At 41.5% G+C, this 23,495-nt stretch overlaps 1 protein-coding gene across 2 annotated transcripts; it reads right to left on the minus strand.

Annotated features, from left to right (window-relative positions):
- Positions 1-18: 18 nt before the first annotated feature.
- On the minus strand, positions 19-23,495 carry ptpn2b (protein tyrosine phosphatase non-receptor type 2b). Of its 2 annotated transcripts, none has more exons than XM_056297877.1 (10): positions 23,321-23,495; positions 22,257-22,347; positions 22,051-22,151; positions 15,884-15,982; positions 14,942-15,079; positions 10,616-10,825; positions 9,905-10,066; positions 8,078-8,286; positions 5,465-5,563; positions 19-1,866 (listed from the first exon to the last, which is right to left on the minus strand). In XM_056297877.1, the coding sequence occupies exons 1-10, from the start codon at positions 23,375-23,377 to the stop codon at positions 1,845-1,847; spliced, it is 1,188 nt and encodes a 395-aa protein (XP_056153852.1). In that variant the 5' UTR covers positions 23,378-23,495; the 3' UTR covers positions 19-1,844. The 2 variants fall into 2 exon arrangements, with proteins under 2 accessions (XP_056153852.1, XP_056153851.1); XM_056297876.1 differs by having other exon boundaries at positions 8,078-8,289.

The raw sequence follows: 23,495 nt of genomic DNA on the forward strand, positions 1-23,495 counted from the left end.
TTATAACAAGGAGAAAACCTGCACACTTTCACAATATCATGCGGTGTGGTTGAAGAGAGGCTTTGAGAAAACCACAAGGTTTGGTTACCAAACAGACCAGCTGTTTCAAACATATTCATGAGGTAGTCTTATGAAAAAATTGTGGTTGGGTGAACATGACGTCAAGACTTTGTTAAAAAGGTAAGCAGCCACCCAGTTAACCAAATGAAGACCTTTTCTAATCGTCTGTGCCAAGAAACTGATAAGTGTTGAACACTTGCAAATTTTTTATTTTGAGATACTTTATTAATCCCCGTGGGGAAATTACACTCTGCATTTAACCCATCCTAGCTGTGTAGCTAGGGGCAGTGGGCAGCTGCCGTGCTGCACCCGGGGACCAACTCCAAGTTATTTCTTCCTATTGCCTCAGTCAGGGGCACAGACAGGAGTGTTAACCCTAACATGCATGTCTTTTTGACGGTGGGGGAAACCGGAGCACCCGGAAAAAACCCACCGCAGACACGGGGGAGAACATGCAAACTCCACACAGAGGAAGACCTGGGATGACTTCCAAGGTTGGACACCCTCGGGGTTCGAACCCAGGACCTTCTTGCTGTGAGGCGACAGCGCTAACCACTGCGCCACCGTGCCGCCATTTAAATTTCCAATTTAAGATGGCCACGTAACGTTTTTGAAACGCTATCCATCCTTTTAGACGTAGTGAAATCATGAGGTGAGATGGTCAGGAGCTGCTCCTTGGGCTGGAAATGTGCAAATGTAAAAACAGAGGTAGCCAGAAAACAGACATGCCATCATTGTGTAAACTAGATGGTACCAGTTTTATTTGTAGATTACACTGTAGGAGAAAGGGCAATGCAAAACAAATCCATTTGTAGAGAACTGATTCAGAAATTATAGTTTGCGTCTGTTTTCAAACCAAATTTTTTTTTTTTTTTTAATACAAGCAAAAATGTCTTTTTACACATCCTTTAAAAAGAACACTATGTACATTATGGAAACATCACATGCCACAGAATCTCATGTGGGGGGCTGCTTTCATTTAACCCTCCCAACGTGGTGGAAAACTTCAAGTAATCTCTTATAAAAATAAAACTTTTATTTTTCCTCTGAAAAAAGTGTCTCTAAAAATACACATATGAACAGCATTACAAATTGGCAATGCATAACCCCCATTTTCAGTTCACTTTGGGTCTTAATTTGGTAGATGCAAAAATAGTCTGACTTAAAGAAATAAGCAAAAAACAAAATTAAAATTAATAATAAAGCAAAAAACAAACTGACAGCGCATATTCTGTGACTCCAGTCCACAAGCAGCGCCGGGTGTCGGGGCGGGGTTGAAGAGCTGGTGTGTTCGGTCTCTTTCAAACGTCCCTTGAGAAGAATGTAGAAGTGTTTGGTGTAAACAGTTAAGAGAGACAGAGCAGGAAGGAGGCCATGGAGAATGGCGGTGGGGAGTACCGGGGGTTAAGTGCCGGAGTGACTTCTAGATGACGGTGTTTTGGAGCAGGAGAGTGAAGCGATGGCCGTTTAACAGTTCTGAGAAGAGGAACACTTGGAAAGACCTGGGGCAGTGCAGTTTTTTTGGTTTGTTTTGCGGTGGAGGTGGGGGCATTGAGGTGCATAGTGGGTAGATGGGGGGGGGGGGGAGTAGTACCACAGGGTCAGGCTGGGGGGGAAAAGCGGGCTAGGAAAGGGGAAAGCTGTGTGACTCTGGGTGAGGGAGGTGAACAGTGGTTTTGGACTGGGTAAGGAGGAGGGCGCGGGGGTTCAGATAGAGCTGGAGATCCCTGCCGAGGTTGGCGTTGCTGCCATAACTGTTTTCAGGTGGCCGTCGTTGGAGATTGTTAAGCGTCACTGATCTTTGCCCTGTTAAAAAATATGTTGACAGGGTCAAGAACTTGGAATTGTAAACAAATATATATATAGGAGCACACTCAGATTATAAGTATAGCTTCAAAAGTGATCAAAAGAACTAATCTGCCACCAGTTCTAATAAATGTGTTTGGCATTTTGAAGTTTTTGAAAGCACACATCACAGCCAGTGGAAGAATTCCTAAAATAGCCTTGTCCTTTCAGTTTTGAGGACACACAGTGGCACAGCAGCATCTTTGAATCACTTTGAGTCTCAATGTTACAGTGCATCAACTGTCAATGCAGCAAAAGCAGCATTCATATTTGAATAAGCGTCAACATGTCACACTTCAGATATTCAGATGCTTTTCATAGTCTTCATATAGTTTATAATTCCATTATAACTCTGTTATCCTCTTTCAATGTTGTATTCTGTGTAAACACAACATCCATTGCACGTTGTCCGTCTTGGGAGAGAGATCCCTCCTCTGTTGCTCTCCCTGAGGTTTCTTCTTATTTATTTTTCCTGTTCAAGGGTTTTTTTTTAGGGAGTTGTTCCTTATCTGATGTGAGGGTCTAAGGACAGGATGTTGTGTTGCTGTAAAGCCTCTTGAGGCAAATTTGTGATATTGGGCTATAAAAATAAAACTGACTTTTGCACACCCAGATTTTGCTGTTGTTCATTTGTGCTTTCACCTGTCTTTAAAGATAATCGTCCATTCTATTCCCCAGAGTATTCGAATAAAGCAGCAGGTTTTTACACCTGAAACTTGTGAAATTTCCTAACCAGTAGGTAACACAAGTTCCGACTGCATTTCATTGGATGTTAAGGCAGGTTTTTAAAACTGCTACACAAGCATAAGCTACAGGATAAGTGCAGCTTATCCTGCAGCTGTCAGAAGCTCAGGTCCGATGCCGAGCTCAGAGTAAGACCGCAGAAATGGAGCCATAGTGATCAGAACGATGATATCAATGACGCTTAGGTATGGCACTCACGCCTTATCTTTTGTGAGTGCTTAACTTTAGCAATGGATTTTTTTAATAGGCTATACCTTTTGTAAAAATTCATAGCCAGAATAATTCACTGTTTAAATATTGCAAATGACTGACAAAGTCATCTACCAATCAGTGCTTGGGGACTACACCAATTCCTCCGACATTAAGCTCTGACACTGACCAGAAACCCTGTTGAGAAACGGAGAGCATCTTTTATGCAATGTATGATAATGGTAGATTAGTTGATGGACATAGCTAAAGCCAGGGGCAAGTAATAGAGGAGTTTATCTTGGAAGTTTGCCAAACACGTTAATAGTTAATAAGGCAGGCAGGCCTTGCAGCAACTTTGCAAATGGCGAACTATACTAAAACTTTCTGCAAACGATATTCCAAGAAAGTCCCTGGAGTTGTTTTTCCTGGTCCATAGAGAACAATTTTCACAGGCTCAATATTTAGAGCCATGTTTTGCCATCTGTCTCTTAAAATCCAAATGCAAATATGCCATAATTTCACTTAAATCTTAAAATGGTCATAACACAACACCTGGTACCGTTAAAAACCCTCAAGCGTTTATGAACACTCATGCTTGGAATCTAAAGGAAAATAACAACCCTATGAAATGGGAAATAAAGACTTGTTAAAACAACCCAAACCTTTGAAAGTTAGGAGCACTAGTGCATGCAACAAACCTCAAGGAGTACCAGCGTTTATGATTAATGCCATCTTTCATCGGGTTAAGAACTTACATATTCGGATTACTGCACAGCAGTATTATTAATTCTTGGATGGCAAGTGTGCACCAGCCTGACCAGTGAACGAGATCATTTCCATACCTCATACTTCCATCCCTATTTCCAAGTAGCCTGCTTCTTAGAAATAACTCCTTGACTGCACAGACTTATTGCACTCTTGGTTATTAACCTTACTAACTAAAACAAGTAGCTGTATTGTATGTAATGATTGTGTTATTGAATAAGGCCCACCTTATTCAACAGGTTAAGTCTGGGCCCCCTTTCAGATTCAGGCTTGGGCTGGATCAGATTACAAATTTGGCAGTCATGTCACTGAAGCATATTCTACAGTCACTGTTGTAGTTGAAGCCGTTGCATAAAAAGCACTTAATGCTTACACTTAAGTCACTCCGAGCCAGTTACTGCCAGTCATATCAGTGGTGTCCAGGTTGTACGATTTAAATCTAATTGGCGTATGCACACAAATGGTCGCGCTCCAGATTCCTCTAATAAATTGCATCTCAAACCTGAGGCTTCAACTAGCTAACCATCACCTGAAAATGCACACATACACACAACATGCCACAGTGCAGCCCAATATGAGCACAACTGGACATCACCAGAGCCAAGCAAATCACAAAGAACAAAACCTCAGCATAACAAATAGAAAACACTGCAGACAAAGAACATACACACGCACGCACACACCCTCCTTCACGTACAAGTTTGGGGTTTCTCTTTACAAGCTGCAGGTAAACTTCCTCCTCTAAAAGTGTTCTCCAGGTTTGTTGCTGCCACAGAGGGGGGTAAAGTTACTGTCCCCCCCAAAGGACAGGCCAGCTCTTGTCATGTACAGCAAATGCAGCCCAAACTGTCCGAGAAGAACCACAACATCAGATTAGGACCTTGGCAGTTATGGAGTGGTTTGGCCATGTTACTGGAACAAAGACTTACGTGTGACACGGTAAAGGCAGACCTTCCTAGAGAAGCCCAACTGAGTTGTTTTCTTAAGACACATTGACATCAAAACCTAGTGCTTTGTCAGGTCTAACCACAGCAGACCTGGGTGAGCTGGTCTGGCTGTTTCACATCGTAAGACTGTCACAACATACAGAGAGAAGCAGGCGGAGGAGGGGGGGTGGGGACTATGAAGCCTCAGATGTGGGTTTTTAGTTAGGAGGTGGTTGAGTCATGCACTGTCAAAGCCTGGTGTCCCTCTGAGGTGATGTCTACTTTTTTATGCTGATAACAGATTAAACGGTGTTATATTAGGACTCATGCAGAGCAAAACATGACTGTTCTCTTTTCATTTGGTCTGAGGAATTTTTAGGACACAAAATGGTTGAACACAAAATGAAGTCATTGGGAAGACAACTACAGTTTTCCTGTCACCTCAGTGATCAAACAACACTGGATGAGAAATGCAACAATGAGACTCCTCGTGCCAGGGTAAACCCAGAATAAATGAAACAGATAACCCCAGTGCTAAAATCTGAAATTAACAACCATGTGTTGTATTATGAAATAAATAGAAGAAAAGTAACATGGACTTTTGTGTTTTTCAGACAGCAGGATGTTGGGAAAATAAATGTGTATCTCTGGCATTTTTGACCAGTAACATTGAACTAGTTGGATTTTAAGGTTATTCTTTACAATGAAATAATAGATAAACTAGTGCTGAGTATCTATTTATGAGTTTTGTACCTGCGCTTAAAAAGATGTCATCAGTGAATCCCTGCATTCAGTGCTACATGTAATAAAATTAAGGCGATCAATATAGGGATTCGGTGGGCTAAGTCATGACACACTGCATACCAACAACATACTGAATGATTAACTGCCTTGTATATGACGATCAGAAACGGGCTTTTTAAGAGGATAATCACCTTTTCCTCTTCTTCTCCGAGTCATTTATCCTGGTCTTGTTTTGCTGTGGTGTCTTGGTTGTGGGCGTCTTAGAGATGCTGTCTTCTCTGTGTCTCTTGCTGTGTAAAAACAGTTCAAAAGGGTAAAATTTCCCAACAGACATCCATCATTTAGCAGTGTCAGTCAGTATTCATGAGTATAAAAACATCTTGGTTAAGATGACTGACAGGGTGAACATTTCAACATTCCGAATAATTTTTTGAATAAACTGATCGAGCTGTATTTTCACATGTCCAAAACCATGTAAACACAATAAAACGTATCCCATTTAAACACAATACACTGTCCGATTTCTGGTGTGTTTGAACATTTTGTTCTTTTGAGCCTTTCGTGACCACAAGGCAATAGCTTTCAAAGTTGCGTTCCCCCAAGGTTTTGTTAACCACACACGCCATATTTTTAGATTTCCCTGAAAGTGACTTGTGTCCAAGGCAGTGGTTATCAGGTCCTTGGAGACACAGTGCAGCTGGCTTTTCTATTCTGGCATATACTTATTTACATTCACCTGATATAATTATCGTGTGCCAGCAATATCTGATGTACTGTGACAGTTAAAAACAGGAACAGGCAGACAACTGCAAATTAAATTGAATTCATAAACTTAAATTATCAATTGAGTTTAAGTACACACAGTGTGTCCTGGCACACGACTACATTGCCATGATTTTATAGTTACAACAGTTACATAAATTTCATTAACTGTGCAAAATTTAAACAATTAGTCTCCTAGTGTATGTATTTATACTATCATTAGAGTCAAAGAATCGTTTTTATGAAGTTGTCTTTTCTAAATCTGCAAGGAATATAATTATTAAACAATTCACAAAACCAGTTTTATATATTTGTGAGACAGGGGAGAAAAGGGAGAATTTTATGCAGTTGCGTTTGAGTGTTAGCAATCACTACCTCTACAGACCAAAAAAAGCCCTGCAGAGAGTGGTACAGTCAGCTGAGCATACCACCGGGTCCACAATCCCCCAACGCCACCACCCCTCTCCAGGACTTATACACCAGGCAGTGCAGGACCAGTGCTAAAAGGATTATTATGGATCGCCATCACTCCAATAACGGACTGTTTCAGCCGCAGCCAGCAGCCAGACGCCTCTGCAGCCACAAGGCTGACAGAGACTCAGAGGGAGTTTCCTCCCCAAGGCCATAAAGACATGAAACATGACATAATAATGACATTTGTAACACTACTGCTACTTTTACCACTTTACCACTCTGCCTCAGACACTTTCCATTTGCACACTTGTATAGCAACTGCACATTGCATGTATGTATTTATCAGGATATAACTTGTGTATACTCCCCAGATATATATATGAATATATATTATATATATATCAACACGGATACAGGAAAAAAGATTTCAATACATAGCAGTACAGGCCTGTTTCATGTGTCTCGCACTCATCGGCAGCTGATGAGTGAAAACCGTATCCGTGTTGATATTCCGCTCCTCATTAGTTGAGCACTCAACACCATTGACGGTTTCGGAAAAAACCGCTATATATAGATATTTATTTATTTTAAAATACCCCCCCTTTTCTCCCCAATTGTATCCGGCCAATTACCCCACTCTTCCTAGCTGTCCCAGTCGCTGGTCCATCCCCTCTGCTGATCAGGGGAGGGCTGCAGTCTACCACATGCCTCCTCTGATACATGTAGCGTCGCCAGCCGCTTCTTTTGTTTTTGACCCCCCCCTTTTCTCTCCAATTGTTCTTGGCCAATTACCCCATTTTTCTTTTTCACCTGACAGGGAGGCGTTTTCGCCAGGGGGACGTAGCGCGTGGGAGGATCACGCTATTCCCCCCAGGTGCCCCGACCGACTAGATAGAGGCGGCTAGTGCAGCGACCAGGACACATACCCACATCCAGCTTCCCACCCGCAGACACAGCCAATTGTGTCTGTAGGGACGCCCAACCAAGCTGGAGGTAACACGGGGATTTGAACCGGCAATCCCCGTGTTGGTAGGCAACAGAATAGACCACCACGCCACCCGGACGCCCCCTCCCTAGATATTTTTTTAGCTTTTTTTTTATTGTATTTTTATTTTATTCTCATTTCATTATTAGTGTTCATTCCACTTGTTGCACAGTTTTTGAGTTGCCAAAAATCATCTCACTGCTTATCGTACTTGTACATGAACTATATGACAAATAAACCTTTGACTCTTGAATTACCAGTCATACAACTCTGTTGATTACATCAAAGACGAAGAAATGTGGGAGGAATTTTGCAAGTGTGATAAAACGGTCATTCAGAGGGTTGATGTCACGTATAAGTACACTGCGGTCTTCATTGTCCTCTCATAATAGTACGCTTGATTACTATGTGAAACCATGTACTAACTGTTAGTACATGGTTTCAGATGGCTACATGATCCACTTTTAAATAAGACCATTGCCTATTCTGAAAATTAGCTATTATCATGATTAATATTGATTATCCCAATTATCAGTGGAACATGAAGCTTTATGCAAACCTTTCTTATGATCCATTAATTAGATATGATTCTGTGGTTCTGAGGGTGTAATTTTTTAAGCACAATAAAACACAGTGTACTGACTGTGTTGTGTTGCTGTCCAGCTCTTGTTCCTTGCATGGGGGCTGGATGGGAACTTTGTTGTCCTGCCTGCAGTCTCCTCCCTCCTCCAGCTGGGGGCCTCCCCACTGGCTGCCATTGTGCCTGTCTGTCGCACACTTGGGCTGAGGCTGAGCTGGGGGTGGAGAGTCAGACACCGGCTCCTGGTCCTCCTTGGACTCCTCTCGCCACTGCTTCTGCAAGGAGAGGAGAAGAGGTGGAGGAGGAGCTTCTAAGTTTATGTTCTTCAGCTGTCACCATTACAGGCAGAAGAGTTTGAATTCTCTAAAACCGTATCAAAACATATACAGCCATTTACTGAATGGTGGCACTTTTACCAAGAAACCATGTCAGTTGATGGGTGGTAAACAGCTGATGTGTAGAGTGTAGCTCCTCTTCAAAAAACCATAAAGAGGTCAACTTTTGCTCTTTATAAGGCATTAAATAAACCTCAATCTTCCAGCTACATCAGTAAATGTGCTGCCAAAAGTGTATCCTATTTGTGTTTTTATTGTATATGCCTAACATCTGGGGAGGGGGGGTTGTACTGTAATTAATGGTCGCATAATCTTCTGTACTTTTAACTCCATTCCCCTCTCATCATTTCTCTGACGCTGCAACCTGCCACTTTCTCCAACAGAGGATCACTGACATTCAGTCAAATCTAATGAATCAAACTATTGGTGGTTCCAGTCTATGAAACAACTATACAAGTTATTTGTGGGGACAAACCGATAAACTCTGGTATGGCCCAATCTGTACTCTCAAGTTAGAGCACCTGGAAGGATGTTTCTTATCACATAAATCCTGTGATATCATCATCTAGCTCATCATCGGGTCGTGGTGGCAGCAAGCTAAGTAGGGCACTCAAGACGTCCCTCTCCCCAGCAATGCCTTTCACCTCCTCCTGGGGGATCCCAAGGTGTTCCCAGGCCAGATAGGACATGTAGTCCCTCCAGTGAGCTCTGGGTCTACCCCGGGGTCTCCTCCCAGTTGGATGTGCCCAGAAAACCTCCAAAGGAAGGCGCCCAGGAGGTATCCTAATCAGATGCCCGAACCACCTCAGCTGGCTCCTTTATCATCATCTAGTACAACAGAATGTCTGAATACACAGGTATTTACATCTAAAGGCACCAAAGTTGGACACAATCATCCCTTTTGTGTGTCACGTTCTCCTACTCAAAGAAATGTGTGAAATCCAATGACAGACAGGATTTATGTGTAAGGAGAGGTTTCCTGGATATCAGCGATCTTTTTTTGGCAGGATAAGGCAGCATTATAGAGGAAACAGTTAAGGCCTTGGCTAAATCCAGGAATGTGGCCAGAAGTGAGAGAGAGAAAAGAAAGAGCAGGTACGTGACAGGGACAGTGTGCAGATGCAAGTCACTGCAAGATAGTGAGTGGAATGAGGAGAGCGAGCAGAAGGGAAACAGAGGGGGGATGGCAAAGAAAAACGATAGGTCAGACCTAACGAAAGAGAGTGAATCAGTGAGGGGAATTTAGAGTGAACAGGATATAATAATAATAATAATAAATTAAACTTATATAGCGCTTTTCTAATACTCAAAGTCGCTTTACAATAAACGGGGTGAAACAAGACGACAGCTAAACATAACACAGACATACAGGGGTGGATGGGAAGGGGGGCTATGAGAGGGAGAAGCGGCAGCCACACACGACTGTTTCATGACATATAAGAAGACAGCCAAAACAATGCATAGATAGAATGTATATAATAGAGAAAGAGAGCGACAGGGGGGAAAAAGAGAGTGACAGCTTGAGTAAATCTGTATAAGTGTATAGTGCTGGTACCAGAACAGAGGAGTCTCCCATGATGTATTTGGCTCCTTCCAGGACTGCCATGTAGGAGAAGCGCAGCTGGTCAGGGGTCTGGATCAGACCCATACGGTACCTCCTCATGTCCAAGAGGATACGTTTGATGTCTACCGACAACGAGTCTTTCCTCTTGTCCATCTGAACAGTTCAACATATATCACTTAGACTTAGCGACAAGTGACATTCAAAATTTAAGAAGTAGAAGACAAGTGCCATGCATGATTAAGAAAAATGTAAGGCCATTTACTTTAAAATTAAATCTTGAAGAACAACATGTAATAAAAACAAGGTATTATAGTACTTAATGGCATTAAATTGGTACCAGGTAACTTTTTTTTTAAATTTGGCAGCGTCTTTTATGTCAACTGTTGTAAAGACAACCAAAAGGCTTTTTTCACTGATATGTGTCATAATGTAATCCCTGTATTTCCAGGGAGGTTTTGTGCCCAAAGGCAAACAAAATGCGAGTGAAAACAAGGCTCCCAGGGAACTGATCTGAACGGCGATTGAGTCATTCTCCCATAGACAGCACACTATGCAACCAAAATGAATTTATTAAAGACAATTTAAAGCAAAAATCTTATCTGGTGTCAGTTTAAAGTATTTGCTGGCATTAAGGATGCCAGTAAGTAGGAAAACACTGATGCTGAAATTGGATGCCATGTTGAGTTGGCAGGCAGGGCTTACCAGGACCAGGCATGTGTCCACTAGTGAGAACGTCCCTGATCGTCCAATTCCAGCACTGCAGTGCACTACAGCTGGTCCATTGTCTGCCCCAAGTGCACCAGACTCCCGGACCTTAAGTAGGAAGTTAAGGAAAGACGCCGGCGACTCTGGGACACCAAAGTCAGGCCACGTGGTGTAATGAAAGTGGTGAATCTCTCGTTTCTCCCCCGTCTGCAAGAGCAGAGATAAGAGCAGTGAAGTCAAGTATTTCTTTTCCACCAAAAAAATTAATAAATTAAAACAGTTTGTTGAAATCAAGAATTTAGAATATTGATAGTTTTGTAGATAGTCACTCTTGGGCAATGTAAAGGTCTAAATACATTCATACAAACTAAGCCCCATTTCTGAAAAGCATCTTAGAGCTAAGATTCTCAATTCGAAGACACAGGACAAAGATATTCTCTTTAGAAATAGGTTGCATGCTTGAACTCAACACACACTTTAATCCTCTGATACTGTTTCATAACATATAATACTGTCATGGAAATGTACTTGTGAACACTCAAGACTCAGAAATATTTACACAAAACACTGACGGGTTGAGGACTGAAATATATTGTATACAACATATTGGAGAGAAACACCCCAACACAGAAGTCAAAAGGAGCCGTCTCTCTCCGAAGAGAGGAGCTCAGTGTCTTTACAGTTCAGTGAAACAAAAAAGTCTAACATGTTTAGCCCCTTGGTGTTCAAAGACTATCAACCTATATACATCTCCTATATCAACCTATATAAATATCAACACTCTTGCATACAGCGGGGGAAACTAATTCTATCAAGAGTCAACAGTTTAATACATGTGCAATATTTGTGGTATTTACTTACACGTCACTTTATGCCACTTCATATCTGTCACACCGCATCTTTACTGTATTTTTGCTGCCGATCTTTTTGCACCACGTTAGATGTATTTTATCACCGATTGTATCTATTTTATACTTTATATTGCTTATATTTTGTACTTATCGTTTAGACTGGAATTTTTTATTGCGGATATTTTGTATTCAACGTTCCCGTCTTATTTATTCTTTGTATGCACCGTTTGAGGTCGACACAACTGCAAATTAGTTGTGCTTCCACAATGACAATGAAGTTCTTGAACTTGAAAAGCATTGCTTCCTTCAGAAACGCAGGCAAAGGGAAACACGAAACTCAGGGCCTCTCCGAGATCTCCACATATGATACGTCTCATGGCAGCACATCTCTATCTTTTGACACCACATAACCTTCTTTAAGGTGTCTTTGGTCCACATAACAACGTAGGCATAAAGAAACAAATAAATGATGATCTTAATGTTTGATGAATGATAAATCTTAATGTTTCATGTTAATTTTCTTTCGCAACACACAAGGATCCAAAACCTTGCTGCCATACAAGTAAACAAATTGAGTTTCAAAAATAAAAACCAACTAACATGGAGTTTATCGACAACTCACTGCTTATTACATCATTGGTATACAAACAAACTTAACATTCAACACTAAAACTGAATCGCTAAAACAGGATGAACGCTATGGCCAAACCAACTGCAAAACCAAACCAAATAATTTTTTTTAAAAAACGGCAAACTTGTTATTTTACAAAAAACTAGACAACCCCAGCTACACTTAAATACAATCCATCTTCCCCTTCGATTGAAAGCCAGCTCTATTTCTTATTTTGCATAGCTATAAAGTATAAAGAGAGGTAACGCTCACTTACTGGTATATGAAAGTAAACCAGGTCAAGACAAAGTGGGAACTAAAAGGAAACTCAAACCCAAGTGTTTGTCAATATCCCCCTGCTCTACTTAGCTGAAGGTTTATTTGTCAATGTCCCCCTGCTCTACGTAGGTCAATGAGCAAAGATACTTTCAGGTTTATGGTGCTTTGACAATAGACTCTCACATGAGATAACTTTTAAAGACTTTGCCGAACTGTTTCAGGCTGTGTTCAAAACCTACACTGTTTTGTTTGGCTGCCTTTTGGTCCTCTTAGTGCAGTTTGTTTGGACAGGTGTGAACACTGCTAGTCAAACTTGGGTGCAGACTAGGGCTGTGTATTGGCAAGAATCTGGCAATACACTAGGCATCACAACACAGGGGTTACAATTCAATATATTGTGATATATTGTGATACGTTAAGCAAGGAGATATATTGCGATTTCATAGGCCTGTGTTTTGTTTTGGGTTTTTTTTTTGTTTACACTACTTCCTGTCTCAGTTTACATTGTTATATTGGAGTGGAAGTCTCATATGGCTGAAGATAGATTACAACATTGCTATCCAAGATTTGGGAGTTTACACATAACAGAAAATGTCTGCCACGAATCTTTGCATGTAAACTATTGATTAAAAATTTATCATTTTTTGAGAATTGATACACTATCGCAAAACACAATATCACAATGCTCAAGTGTACTGATATTTTCTTACACCCAGAGTGTGGACCAAACAACTCAATCAAAACCGCTTGAAAAGACGGGTCTCAGGCCGCTACCAAACTAACTCAAGTGCAGTTAACCAGTAGTATGAACACAAATGCACCAATTACAGCCCTGTAGTGACCAACTTTAGGCAGTTTAGACATTCACTATGTCGACCAGAGACAGTCCATTTCAGACGGTGGGTTCAGGGTTCAGCAGAACTGGATTGTGGGTAGACACGAGGTTGAGGTGTTTGGTGTTTGTGAGCTAGCATGTCGAGCAGCCCGAGTTCATAATTGTTAACTGTGCACTTTAAGTTTGGTGGAGGAAATAAACAACCCCGCTGTCATCCTCCACATTGGTGACCCCGACGTTAGCCACGGAAAACGAAGCTACCAGTACAGTGGCAGTTGCTTAAGGGCTAGGGGTGAAGCTCCACGGTGGCACCACGGTCTACAATCCGCAGGGCAACGGCTTGTGCGAGTGGTTTCATCATTCTACGAAGGCCGCTATTCGGGCCAGCCTCACAGCTGGGTCGACCGGCTCCCGTGGGTCATGCTTGGCCGGCGGTCTGTCCCTAAGGAAGACCTCCAGTCCTCATCAGCCGAGCTGATTTACGGCCAGCCACTGTGGGTCCTGGGGGAATTTCTCCCAGACGGCGCAGCACTCTGGTCTGCTGCCCGCCAATGGGCTGTGTTCTGGGACAGTGCCAGTGTTTTCACTCCAGTCCCAACTTCGCGGCCTCCCTCGGTCTTACGCCCCAAGGACCTGCAGTCGGCTGGGTACATCTTCATCTGGCACAACGCCCACCATACCCCCTGCGACAGCCCCTTCCGTGTCCTTGCGGCGGGAGCTAAGAACTTTGTGGTGGATGTGGGCGGTAAGCCGAAGCAGGTGGACCGCCTCAAGCCAGCTCACCTGGATATGGACAGGCCAATTCAACTGGCCCAGCCCCCTCAGCGTGGACGCCCCCGTTTTTACACCCTTCAAGAGGAGCCGTTTTGACCGCATTATTCATCCCCGTCGCATTGATATTTTTTTTTTGTCATGGTGAATTCTTGGGGGGGGGGGGTAGTGACCTACTTTAGGCAGGTTAGACATTCACCATTATGGCATTTCGCTTCATTTCATGTGCGCAAGTACATGAGGTGAAATTACAAAGTGTTCCTTATTCACCATGTCAACCAGAGACTGTCCCTTTAAGACACTGGGTTCAGGGATTAGCAGAATGGGATTGTAGGTAGACGCGAGGTTGAGGTGTTTGTGAGCTAGCATGTCGAACAGCCCGAGTTCATGATTGTTGACCGTGCACTTTAATTTTGGTGGAGGAATTAAACACCCCCACGGCTGTGTGGTCAAAAGGAGAAGTGGACTGGTCTCTTTTCGCTCATCCTCCACAGACCAAACATATAACATCATATTTGAGTCATCATTTTGACTCAGGCTCAAGTTGAAAAAAGTTAAGTCAAGTCAAGTTCTCATCTATCTTTATCTGGTAAAAGCACCAGAAAAGCTAAATGAAACCTGTTAACAAAATTTCAAGACCAATCCAATCTAGTCACCGTCTTTATTCGTGGCAACCTTTTTTTAAATGCAGCATAATGATGTGATCGAGACAGCCCTGTCAATATGCAACCCCAAGTTCACCCTTTTTTTCTCTTTTTTTTAATGTCTTCCGGTTTCTTTATAAAAAAGCAGTGTGAAGTCAACCAACTACAGCAAAAAGCCAACAATGTCTCTTTTTGTGGTTTGGTCCAGACCATAGTAAACCAACTTTAGGTGTAAACACAGCCTAAATTAAATACTTCAAGAAAAACACAAAATAACTACAGTTGCCTATTACATTCTTTCATCGATCCACCACACCAAACACTATGGCTCACATTAGCATTCTGCAGCTCCAGTACCCGGGTGGTATAATAGGACTTGATGTCCTCTGACAGCAGCGTGACCAGGAAACGTGTGTCGCGGAAGGCCATCTCCCTCTCCTCGGCCGTAGGCCAGTACTGGGCACACTTTTCCTGAGAAAGAACGAATGAAGGAAAAAAGTGGAAGGAAGAAAAAACAAAAAGAGAAACAAAAAAAGAGAGAGAGAGACAAAAGGAAAAATTATTAATGCCAAAGAAATGATAAGCTGGTGTTGTGTTACCGATGCCACACTTCTGTCGAAGATGGCATCAATCAATATGGCATCATGTCAAAAAATTAGTCTCCAATAGATCTTTCCTGTGATATCAAATCAACATACAATGGCCAGCCTGCAAAATATCATGCAATTATTACATAACCATTATTAATTGGTATGGGAACGTTATCTTAAAAAAAACAACCATTCCTTGAAAGGGAAATATTTACAGATTTAGTGCTCTTAGATCTTTTTTCTGAGAAAAGAGGCGGGGGAGAATCTATGACTCAACATGATCCACCCCAGCTGCTCGACAGAGAGAATCTATTATCAGAGCCAGTGTGTGTGTTTGCGTGCGAGAGTTTATTCAGGATGAGCGAGAATTGAGAGGCTTCTTGCTATCGCAGTTCCTCACTCGCACGCTTCACTGACTGGTCAATCAAAACACTGAATTCCAACAGTCACGCCTGCCCACAAAAGTCAGTGTCCTCTGAACTGGCTTACTCTGATGTTTAAAAAAAAAACAAAAAAAAACAAACATTGAGGCTTATAAAATGAACTTTTATGAAAATTATCACACTTAAATGTAAACGGTTTACACTGATATAAATCAGTCAGAATGTTGTATAAACTCTTCAGCATCTCTGATCTATGAAGTGTAACTGCATCTAACCCAAATGTTGGCGATCTTTTGCCTTACCGAGCCTTTCTCTATGATTCTGTTGAGCATGATGATAGCCTTGGTCTTCTGCTCCCAGATCATCAGCCAAAAGTGGCCACAGGTGTTCTTGAGGGGACCCTGTTGACAACAGGCGCATGCAAATCCACGTGCACGTGCACACACACACACACACACACACACACACACAAACACACACACACACACACACACCTCATTTATATGAACAGCACAGCAGGAGAAACCGAGTGCAGTGGGATAAAATGTTGTTTACAATGGAAATGAGTGGTGTCCTTCAGGCACCAAGAATAAATCAGATCTGTAGAATTGAGATCTTAACTGTGCAGGAGAAAACAAAACTGAAACTTCAGCTGATGTAAGGGGTAATGTAAGTAAGGCAAAAGGTTTCACGCTAATGCCCCGGAGCTTCAAACGCCAGAAATGTCCCTTAACAAAACTCAGAGGGCTTAAAGGCCTTAACAAGGGCATGGGAAATGTTGAGTTACTGGGATTAAGACAAATTCAAGTTACATACAACTTTTTAAAGTTTGCGCTCTCGCCATGCGATAAAGTAAAATGAAATATATCTTTAAAATCTCATCTCATTCTGAGGAAATACAAAATGATAATATATGTATTGGGCTACTGTGCACAGTAAACTCCAAAATTAACTGTCCAACAAACTTAAGTTCTGCTGCACTTGCATACAAACTGTGTAGCTGATCCAGCCTGGCAGCCAGTGGAAGGCTGGTATCGAATGTGTGGTACTACAGACTGGTATCATTATGAAAATTGAGAATCAACCTGTAAAAATAAACAGCTTTGATAACTCTTGTAATTACTACTTTGAATGTAAATTCATGAATTTGAGATTCTAGTACAGACTACGAAGTTCTGAGATTCTAGATTTGAGATTCCTCATTCCACTTCCCAACCAACTCCCGATCCTCAAACCTTGGGTTTTTTATCCATTCCTCACGCCAACTGCAAAACAAAAGGTGACTGCTCCTTTGCAGTCTTGGCCCCAAGCCTCTGGAATAATCTCCCCCAATCCATTAGATCTGCTGAGTCTTTGGTCTATTTTAAGCGGCTTCTAAAAACCTATCTTTTCAGGCAAGCCTTTTTATAGATTCCCACACCTGACTTCTGTTTTGTTTCATTTTTTAGCTTGGTCTGTTACTCCCAATGCCATGTTTTTATAACTATTCAATTTATTTTATGTATTTATTCATTTTTGGTGTATGGAGTGTAAAGCACTTTCTAACTATGTTTTTAAAAGTGCTATATAAATAAAATTTTGCTTGCTTGCTTGCTAGTACAGACTATGAATTTATTTTGAGTTAACTTCAAGCCATATTGTTTGAACACTTCAAGACTTACAGACCATTTTGTTTACAGTTCCCCATTTCAGATTGTAAAAAAGCCTTTAAAATTATGTTAAGAATTTTACTTTATGTCCACAAAACCAATAACTGGTTCATCTCACCATCAAAGAATTGCAATTGCCATTTTCTGCAGGATATTACAACGTTTAAGCACACTGCTCCCAAGCGCTCCTCTCCTAAATATGTGAATCATAATAATCCAATAATCATTCCTACCACTGGTGGTGGTGAAATGTGCAACAAAGTACTTAATAATCTACAGAACCAAACATCTAATGTTATCAAAAATGTGACCATATATCGTCCAAAGCGTTGGTTGTCAAAATTGTCAACAAGGTGTCTAATTCCAATTAATATTTCATCTATTGGTAACTCTAAAGTTCTGCCTACTACTGATCACTTCCACAAAATGCTTAAATTTGGTTTCATAAATATCAGATCATTATCTACCAAAGCCTTACTAATAAATGATCTGATTCTTGAACATAATTTCGATATGATTGAGTTATGTGAAACATGGCGGAAACTAAATGTTTTCCTTCCCTTAAATAATGCTTTCCCACCTGACTATACTTATGCCCATGTAGCTTGGGCAAATAAACATGGTGGGGGTGTTGCCTTAATATAAAAATCTATTTTCAATCTGACTTCTCAACTTGAATCTAAATTCCAGTCTTTTGAGGCTCTTGTTCTTGGTCCATCTCCCTCAGCCATGAATAGACTCGGCTCAGTCCAAATTGTGATACTCTTATCGGCCTCCTGGCTGTTACTCATTATTTCTTGGAGAATTTGTCTCACACCTTGTTACTCACTCTGATGAGATTCTAATTCTTGGTGATTTCAATATTCATCTGAATAAGGCTTCTGATCCTCCAAGAAAAGCCTTTCTGGTGCTAGCGGATGCTTTTGCGTTCACTCAGTTTGTTCAAGAGTCGACTTATTGCAGTGGTAACACCCTTGATTTGGTTTTATCTAAAGGGATAGCCGTTTCTGATCTGAATGTCTTGCCAACCACATCTGCTGTGTCAGATCACTTTCTCATCAAATTTGAAGCATTATTGGCCTGTCCAGTTAATGTCGACACAAATGTAACTGCCACTCGCCACATTGGTCCCTCCACTGTAGCGGCATTTGGCCAGCAGCTGCCTGAAGTCTTGGCTCCTTTCACTGTGGTAACTGACTCTGTTGAAAATTTCACTAGTGACTTAAATGTGGCCCTGTCTAGTCTCCTCGATTCAGTTGCACCTCTCACCAGAACTAGGAAACTAAAGAGGCCTACACCCTGGTTTAATGATGAAACACGTGCTCTTAAGTGGGCCTGCAGGGGACTGGAACGTAAATGGTGAAAATCAAAACTGGAAGTTTTTTACCTATCGTAGCATGGGTGTTTATTGAAATACAAATGTGCTTTATCTGCTGCAAAAACAGCATCTCTCTCACTTAATCAATATCAATAAACATAACCCCATTTCTCTTTGACACTGTATCTAAACTTACTAAAAAGCAGCCATCTATTAGCTGCTCACCATTCATGGCCCATGAATTTCTAGATTTTTTTCTGCAAAATGGTTGATGAGCTCTTAAATAAAATTAGTTCTTCAACTCCAGCTACTCCTGCAGATCCTGTCTTACCAAATTTCTATCTACACAATGAGTCACTGATAGTCCCTGTTATTACCGCTTTTGAGACTATCTCTCTTGATACTTTGACTAAGTTCGTATCAGCTTCTAAACCAACTGCTTGCCTACTTGATCCCTTACCGGCAAAACTTGCTAAAGACCTCTGGCCTTTTCTGGGACCTACAATGCAAGACATTGTTAATTTATCACTTACTACTGGCACTGTTCCCAGCAGTTTTAAGACAGCTGTGGTTAAACCTTTACTTAAAAAACTGCATCTCGATCCAGGGTCTCTTAATAACTATCGACCAGTCTCTAATCTTCTATTCTTTTCTAAAATACTAGAGAGAGTTGCGTATCAACAACTTTCGACCCATATAGAAAACCATCTATATGAATCTTTTCAATCAGCTTTCGGGCCCAGTCACCCCACTGAAACGGCTCTGACCAGAGTGGTGAATGATCTTTTACTAGCTATGGACTCTGATTCCACTGTACTTCTACTACTGGACCTTAGTGCAGCCTTTGACACCATTGATCACTGTATACTATTAGACAGATTACATTTTAATTTTGGTGTCTCTGGTTTAGCTCTCTCTTGGCTTAAGTCCTGTTTATCTGGAAGAACACATTGTGTCTGCTATAGTAATATTACATCAAAATTCTCTGATGTTAAATATGGTGTACCTCAGGGCTCAGTTCTTGGCCCTCTACTTTTCTCTCTTTATATTTCAGCTCTTGGCCAAATTATACGCCGTTATGGAATAAATTTCCATTGCTATGCTAATGACACTCAGCTGTATTTATATTCAAAATGTCTAATTTAGAGGCCTTCTTGGCTACTGTGAAAAATTGAATGTCACTTAACTTTCTGCTTTGAAATTCGGATTAAACTGAGATGCTGGTCATTGGCCCTGCTAGACACAGACACCAGTTTGATCAAGTAACGATAACAATCGACAACTCTGTGGTTTCACAAAGTGTGGAGGCCAAAAATCTTGGTGTTACGTTTGAGCTCAGCCGTTCCTTTGATAAGCACATTAAAGAAATCACCAAGAGTGCCTCTTTTCACGTACGTAACATAACTTAAAAAAAAAAAATTCTGTCCATGGCTGATGCAGAGCCTTTCCTGTCTGTCTGAAGCAGAGACCCTAATACATGCATTTGTTTCATCCCGATTTGATTACTGTAATGTTCTGTTTTCAGGTCTGCCACATTCTAGTACTAAAAGTCTTCAGATGGTTCAGAATGCTTCTGCTAGAATCCTAACTAAAGCTAGGAAATTTGACCATATTACACCAATTCGTGCCTCCCTTCATTTGCTTCCTATCCATGTTAGATCAGAATACAAGGTGCTTCTGCTGACTTATAAAATCCTAAATGGGCTTGCCCCATCATACCCGTCTGATCTCCTTAAACAATACATTCCATCTCGAGCTCTTCGCTCTCAAAATACAGGGCTCCTGTGTGTACCCAAAGTTAATATAAAGTCTGCTGGTGGCAGGGCCTTTTCCTATCAGGCCCCGTTCTTGTGGAATAACCTGCCTGCTGCCATCAGACAATCAGAGTCTATTGAGTTCTTTAAATCCAAACTTAAAACTCATCTTTTTGCATTAGCGTACAAGTAGTTGCCTTTCAGTGGAGTGCTTCACAACCTGTACTGCATGGCGGGTCGGTTTCTGTCTCAATGAATTTACCAAGCACTGTTCTGCCACTGAGGCAAATTTGTAATTTGTGATATTGAGCTATACAAATAAAGGTGACTTGACTCACCATGTCATTAAATAAAGAATGTTCAGAATCTCAACCCAATATGAATTTTTGTAGTCATGCATAACAGCTTTAAAAATTTATAGTAAAAGACAATTTAGTAGACGTGCCACCAAGCTTAATATTAAATTAACAGCTTGTCTTGCCACCATGACCATTTCTAACCAGGCTACACTGCAGTAGTAACACGTCACGTAAAATGTCAGGGAGTGTAATTTTGTAGACAACCTAACAACAGTCAGCACTATCTTAGCATCCCCTCTCCCCATGTCAAAATTGAGATAATCTCAATAAAATTGACTTGACTTGGAATCATTTTTTTGTTTCTTTTGGATCCCCCCCCCCTTTTCTCCCCAGTTGTACTTGGCCAATTACCCCCACTCTTCCGAGCTGTCCTGGTCGCTTCTCCACCTCCTCTGCCGATCCGGGGAGGGCTGCAGACTACCACATGCTTCCTCCGATACATGTGGAGTCGCCAGCCGCTTCTTTTCAACTGACAGTGAGGAGTTTCGCCAGGGGGACGTAGCGCGTGGGAGGATCACACTATTCCCCCCAGTTCCCCCTCCCCCTTGAACAGGCGCCCCAACCGACCACAGGACACACTAGTGCAGCGACCAGAACACATACCCACATCCGGCTTCCCACCCACAGATACTGCCAATTGAGTCTGTTGGGACACCCAACCAAGCCAGGGGTCCGAGTGCTGTTATGCAATGGAATAGACCGCTACACTACCCGGATGTCCCTGTGGAATCAGTTTTGAATGGTTTCTATAAATAACACTTTCTATCAATAGTTGGGATGTGTCTTGACTTCTTTGAAACAGTGACAAGTCTCTTTATGCATGCTCAACAATCCAGGTAAGAAAATCAAAGAAGGTTGAATCCGTTCATCTGGATACACCGTTTATTGACGGATACATTTCATCACTCATCTAAGTGACCTCTTCAGTCTAAAGTGACTGCAGGTATCCCCACCCCTATAAACAATACAGTTGCATAACGACCGAAACCAAGGACCAGTTTCATATTCACAGAGGATTTTGGAATGTTTGCAACCACAGCATCGTAAGATGGTGACAGATGTGCTCTTAGCCCCCCACCCCCCCCCCCCACCCCCCGTTTCAGGGATGGTCGTTCCCTCTTAACATAGATAGCGATAAGGAGTGAACAATGCAAGTATTACAGAGCACTCCAGGAGGATGGAAGACTTGTGTATAAAGGAATCTTTCCATCCAAAAGCCAAACTTGCTGGTGGTGGCTTCAGGGAAAATTTGATGATTTTGGTACTCACAAAACTCATTTGCAGAATGGCAGAGAAGGTCCAAACAATGATAAATAACTGCAAGAGTATCCAATAACAGCACAACAGCTGCCAAAATCTAGAAGCAGATTTGAGTCTGCCTGGTCTTACCTGAGTCAGTATGTAACTTCTCTGGGCTTCCTCCATCACCACCAAACTGGCGTTGATGTAGTCATTATCTGTGTTCTCAAGCTTCACCCGACTGTGGTCAACTGGAAGGAAATATAAAAATTAGTTTTTGGTAAACATATGTACAAAGAGGTTTGAAGAAAAAAACTTTACCATTTTGTACTTTGCAACTTCAAATTCACACTTACATGGGCTGACGTCCCTATATCTGTTGCGGTTGCGGTTCTCTGGATACTTTGCCACTTTGTAGGCGCATTCATGGGACTGATTCCTGATTTCCTAAAGGACAGTTCAAAGAATATTTAGTGACAAGGATAGAAGTTGTTAAAGCCTAATGAAAAAAACACAAACACAAACAGTCCCAAAGTGTAATCAAGCCTGTGGTGCAGGTTTATTTTGTACAATTGTCTGGCTCCATCAGCACTAGCACTCTTGATATAATCTTACATCAGCGGCAGGATTAAGAACCCAAAACGCTGGAAACCAGCAGAAAATCAGTCATTTAAATAAAGGACAGTATGTCTGCCTAATGACTTTGAAAAACCCAAGACAGAAGTGCCATTTAAATGGCATTGCTGCTTCTGGAGACATAAAAAAAGCAAAAAAGCAAACAAACAAGATCCCACAAGGTCTGATGAATCTGTGAAGACGTGGAGAGTAAAATAAGGAAAAGCTTGGTGGTCGTCATCATCAATCATACTTAAATCAGGGTTTTAGACATGTATGCTCATGAGACACATGATGCTACCTATACATTTATCGTCTTAAAACACATTTCTAACCTAACTTTATTAAAACTGACGTCTATTCTGTAATAGAATTCGCTAAGACTTTTAACTTAACCGTTATCTCATTCATTTTGTATTTTCTACATCTATCCCTTTGTTGAGATATTTTGCTTTTTACATGCATTTAAATTGTTTTCACTTTTGAACTCTTTAGTGTAGCTTTCTTTTTTTCTGCTTGCGATTTTCCCTCGTCTCTTTCAATTGGAAAAGCCTTTGAACGGCATTTCTTGAATAAAAAGCGTCACGCATAAGATAACTGTTATCTATTGGGCTCACGTGCTGTTCTTAATTGACAAAATGGGAACAACTTTTTAGCTTGCTGGGGACACAAATCTGAACACCTCGTATCATTCGCAGAGACAGACAGCTGGCTGACAGCTTGATAAAACACAGCCAAGCTTGCTTGCTTGCTAGCTAACCAAGCTAAGCTAAACAGAGCAGTCGTGCTAAGCTAACATACTTACAATGTATAGGTTTTGCCACCGGCCCTCTGAATCCATGTCTTCAAATTCCTGTTCCATTTTAAATGTGACAACGCCAGTCTATCTCAGTTACGGTGACTGAAGTTCTTTGTCCAGGTGTCTACTTCATTACTTTATCTATAAACACCCTCTCAGCGAAGAACCCGTCTGCCTGAGC

This window comes from Lampris incognitus, chromosome 18 (assembly GCF_029633865.1).
Source record: "Lampris incognitus isolate fLamInc1 chromosome 18, fLamInc1.hap2, whole genome shotgun sequence".
NCBI lineage: Eukaryota > Metazoa > Chordata > Actinopteri > Lampriformes > Lampridae > Lampris > Lampris incognitus.

Coding starts and splice junctions, on each gene's coding strand:
- ptpn2b (XM_056297876.1), bottom strand. CDS start 23,377: ATGGAACAGGAATTTGAAGACATGGATTCAGAGGGCCGGTGGCAAAAC. Junction 22,348..23,320: donor GGTGGCAAAACCTATACATT/GTAAGTATGTTA, acceptor ACTGTCCTTTAG/GAAATCAGGAATCAGTCCCA. Junction 10,067..10,615: donor TGGACACATGCCTGGTCCTG/GTAAGCCCTGCC, acceptor TGAACTGTTCAG/ATGGACAAGAGGAAAGACTC.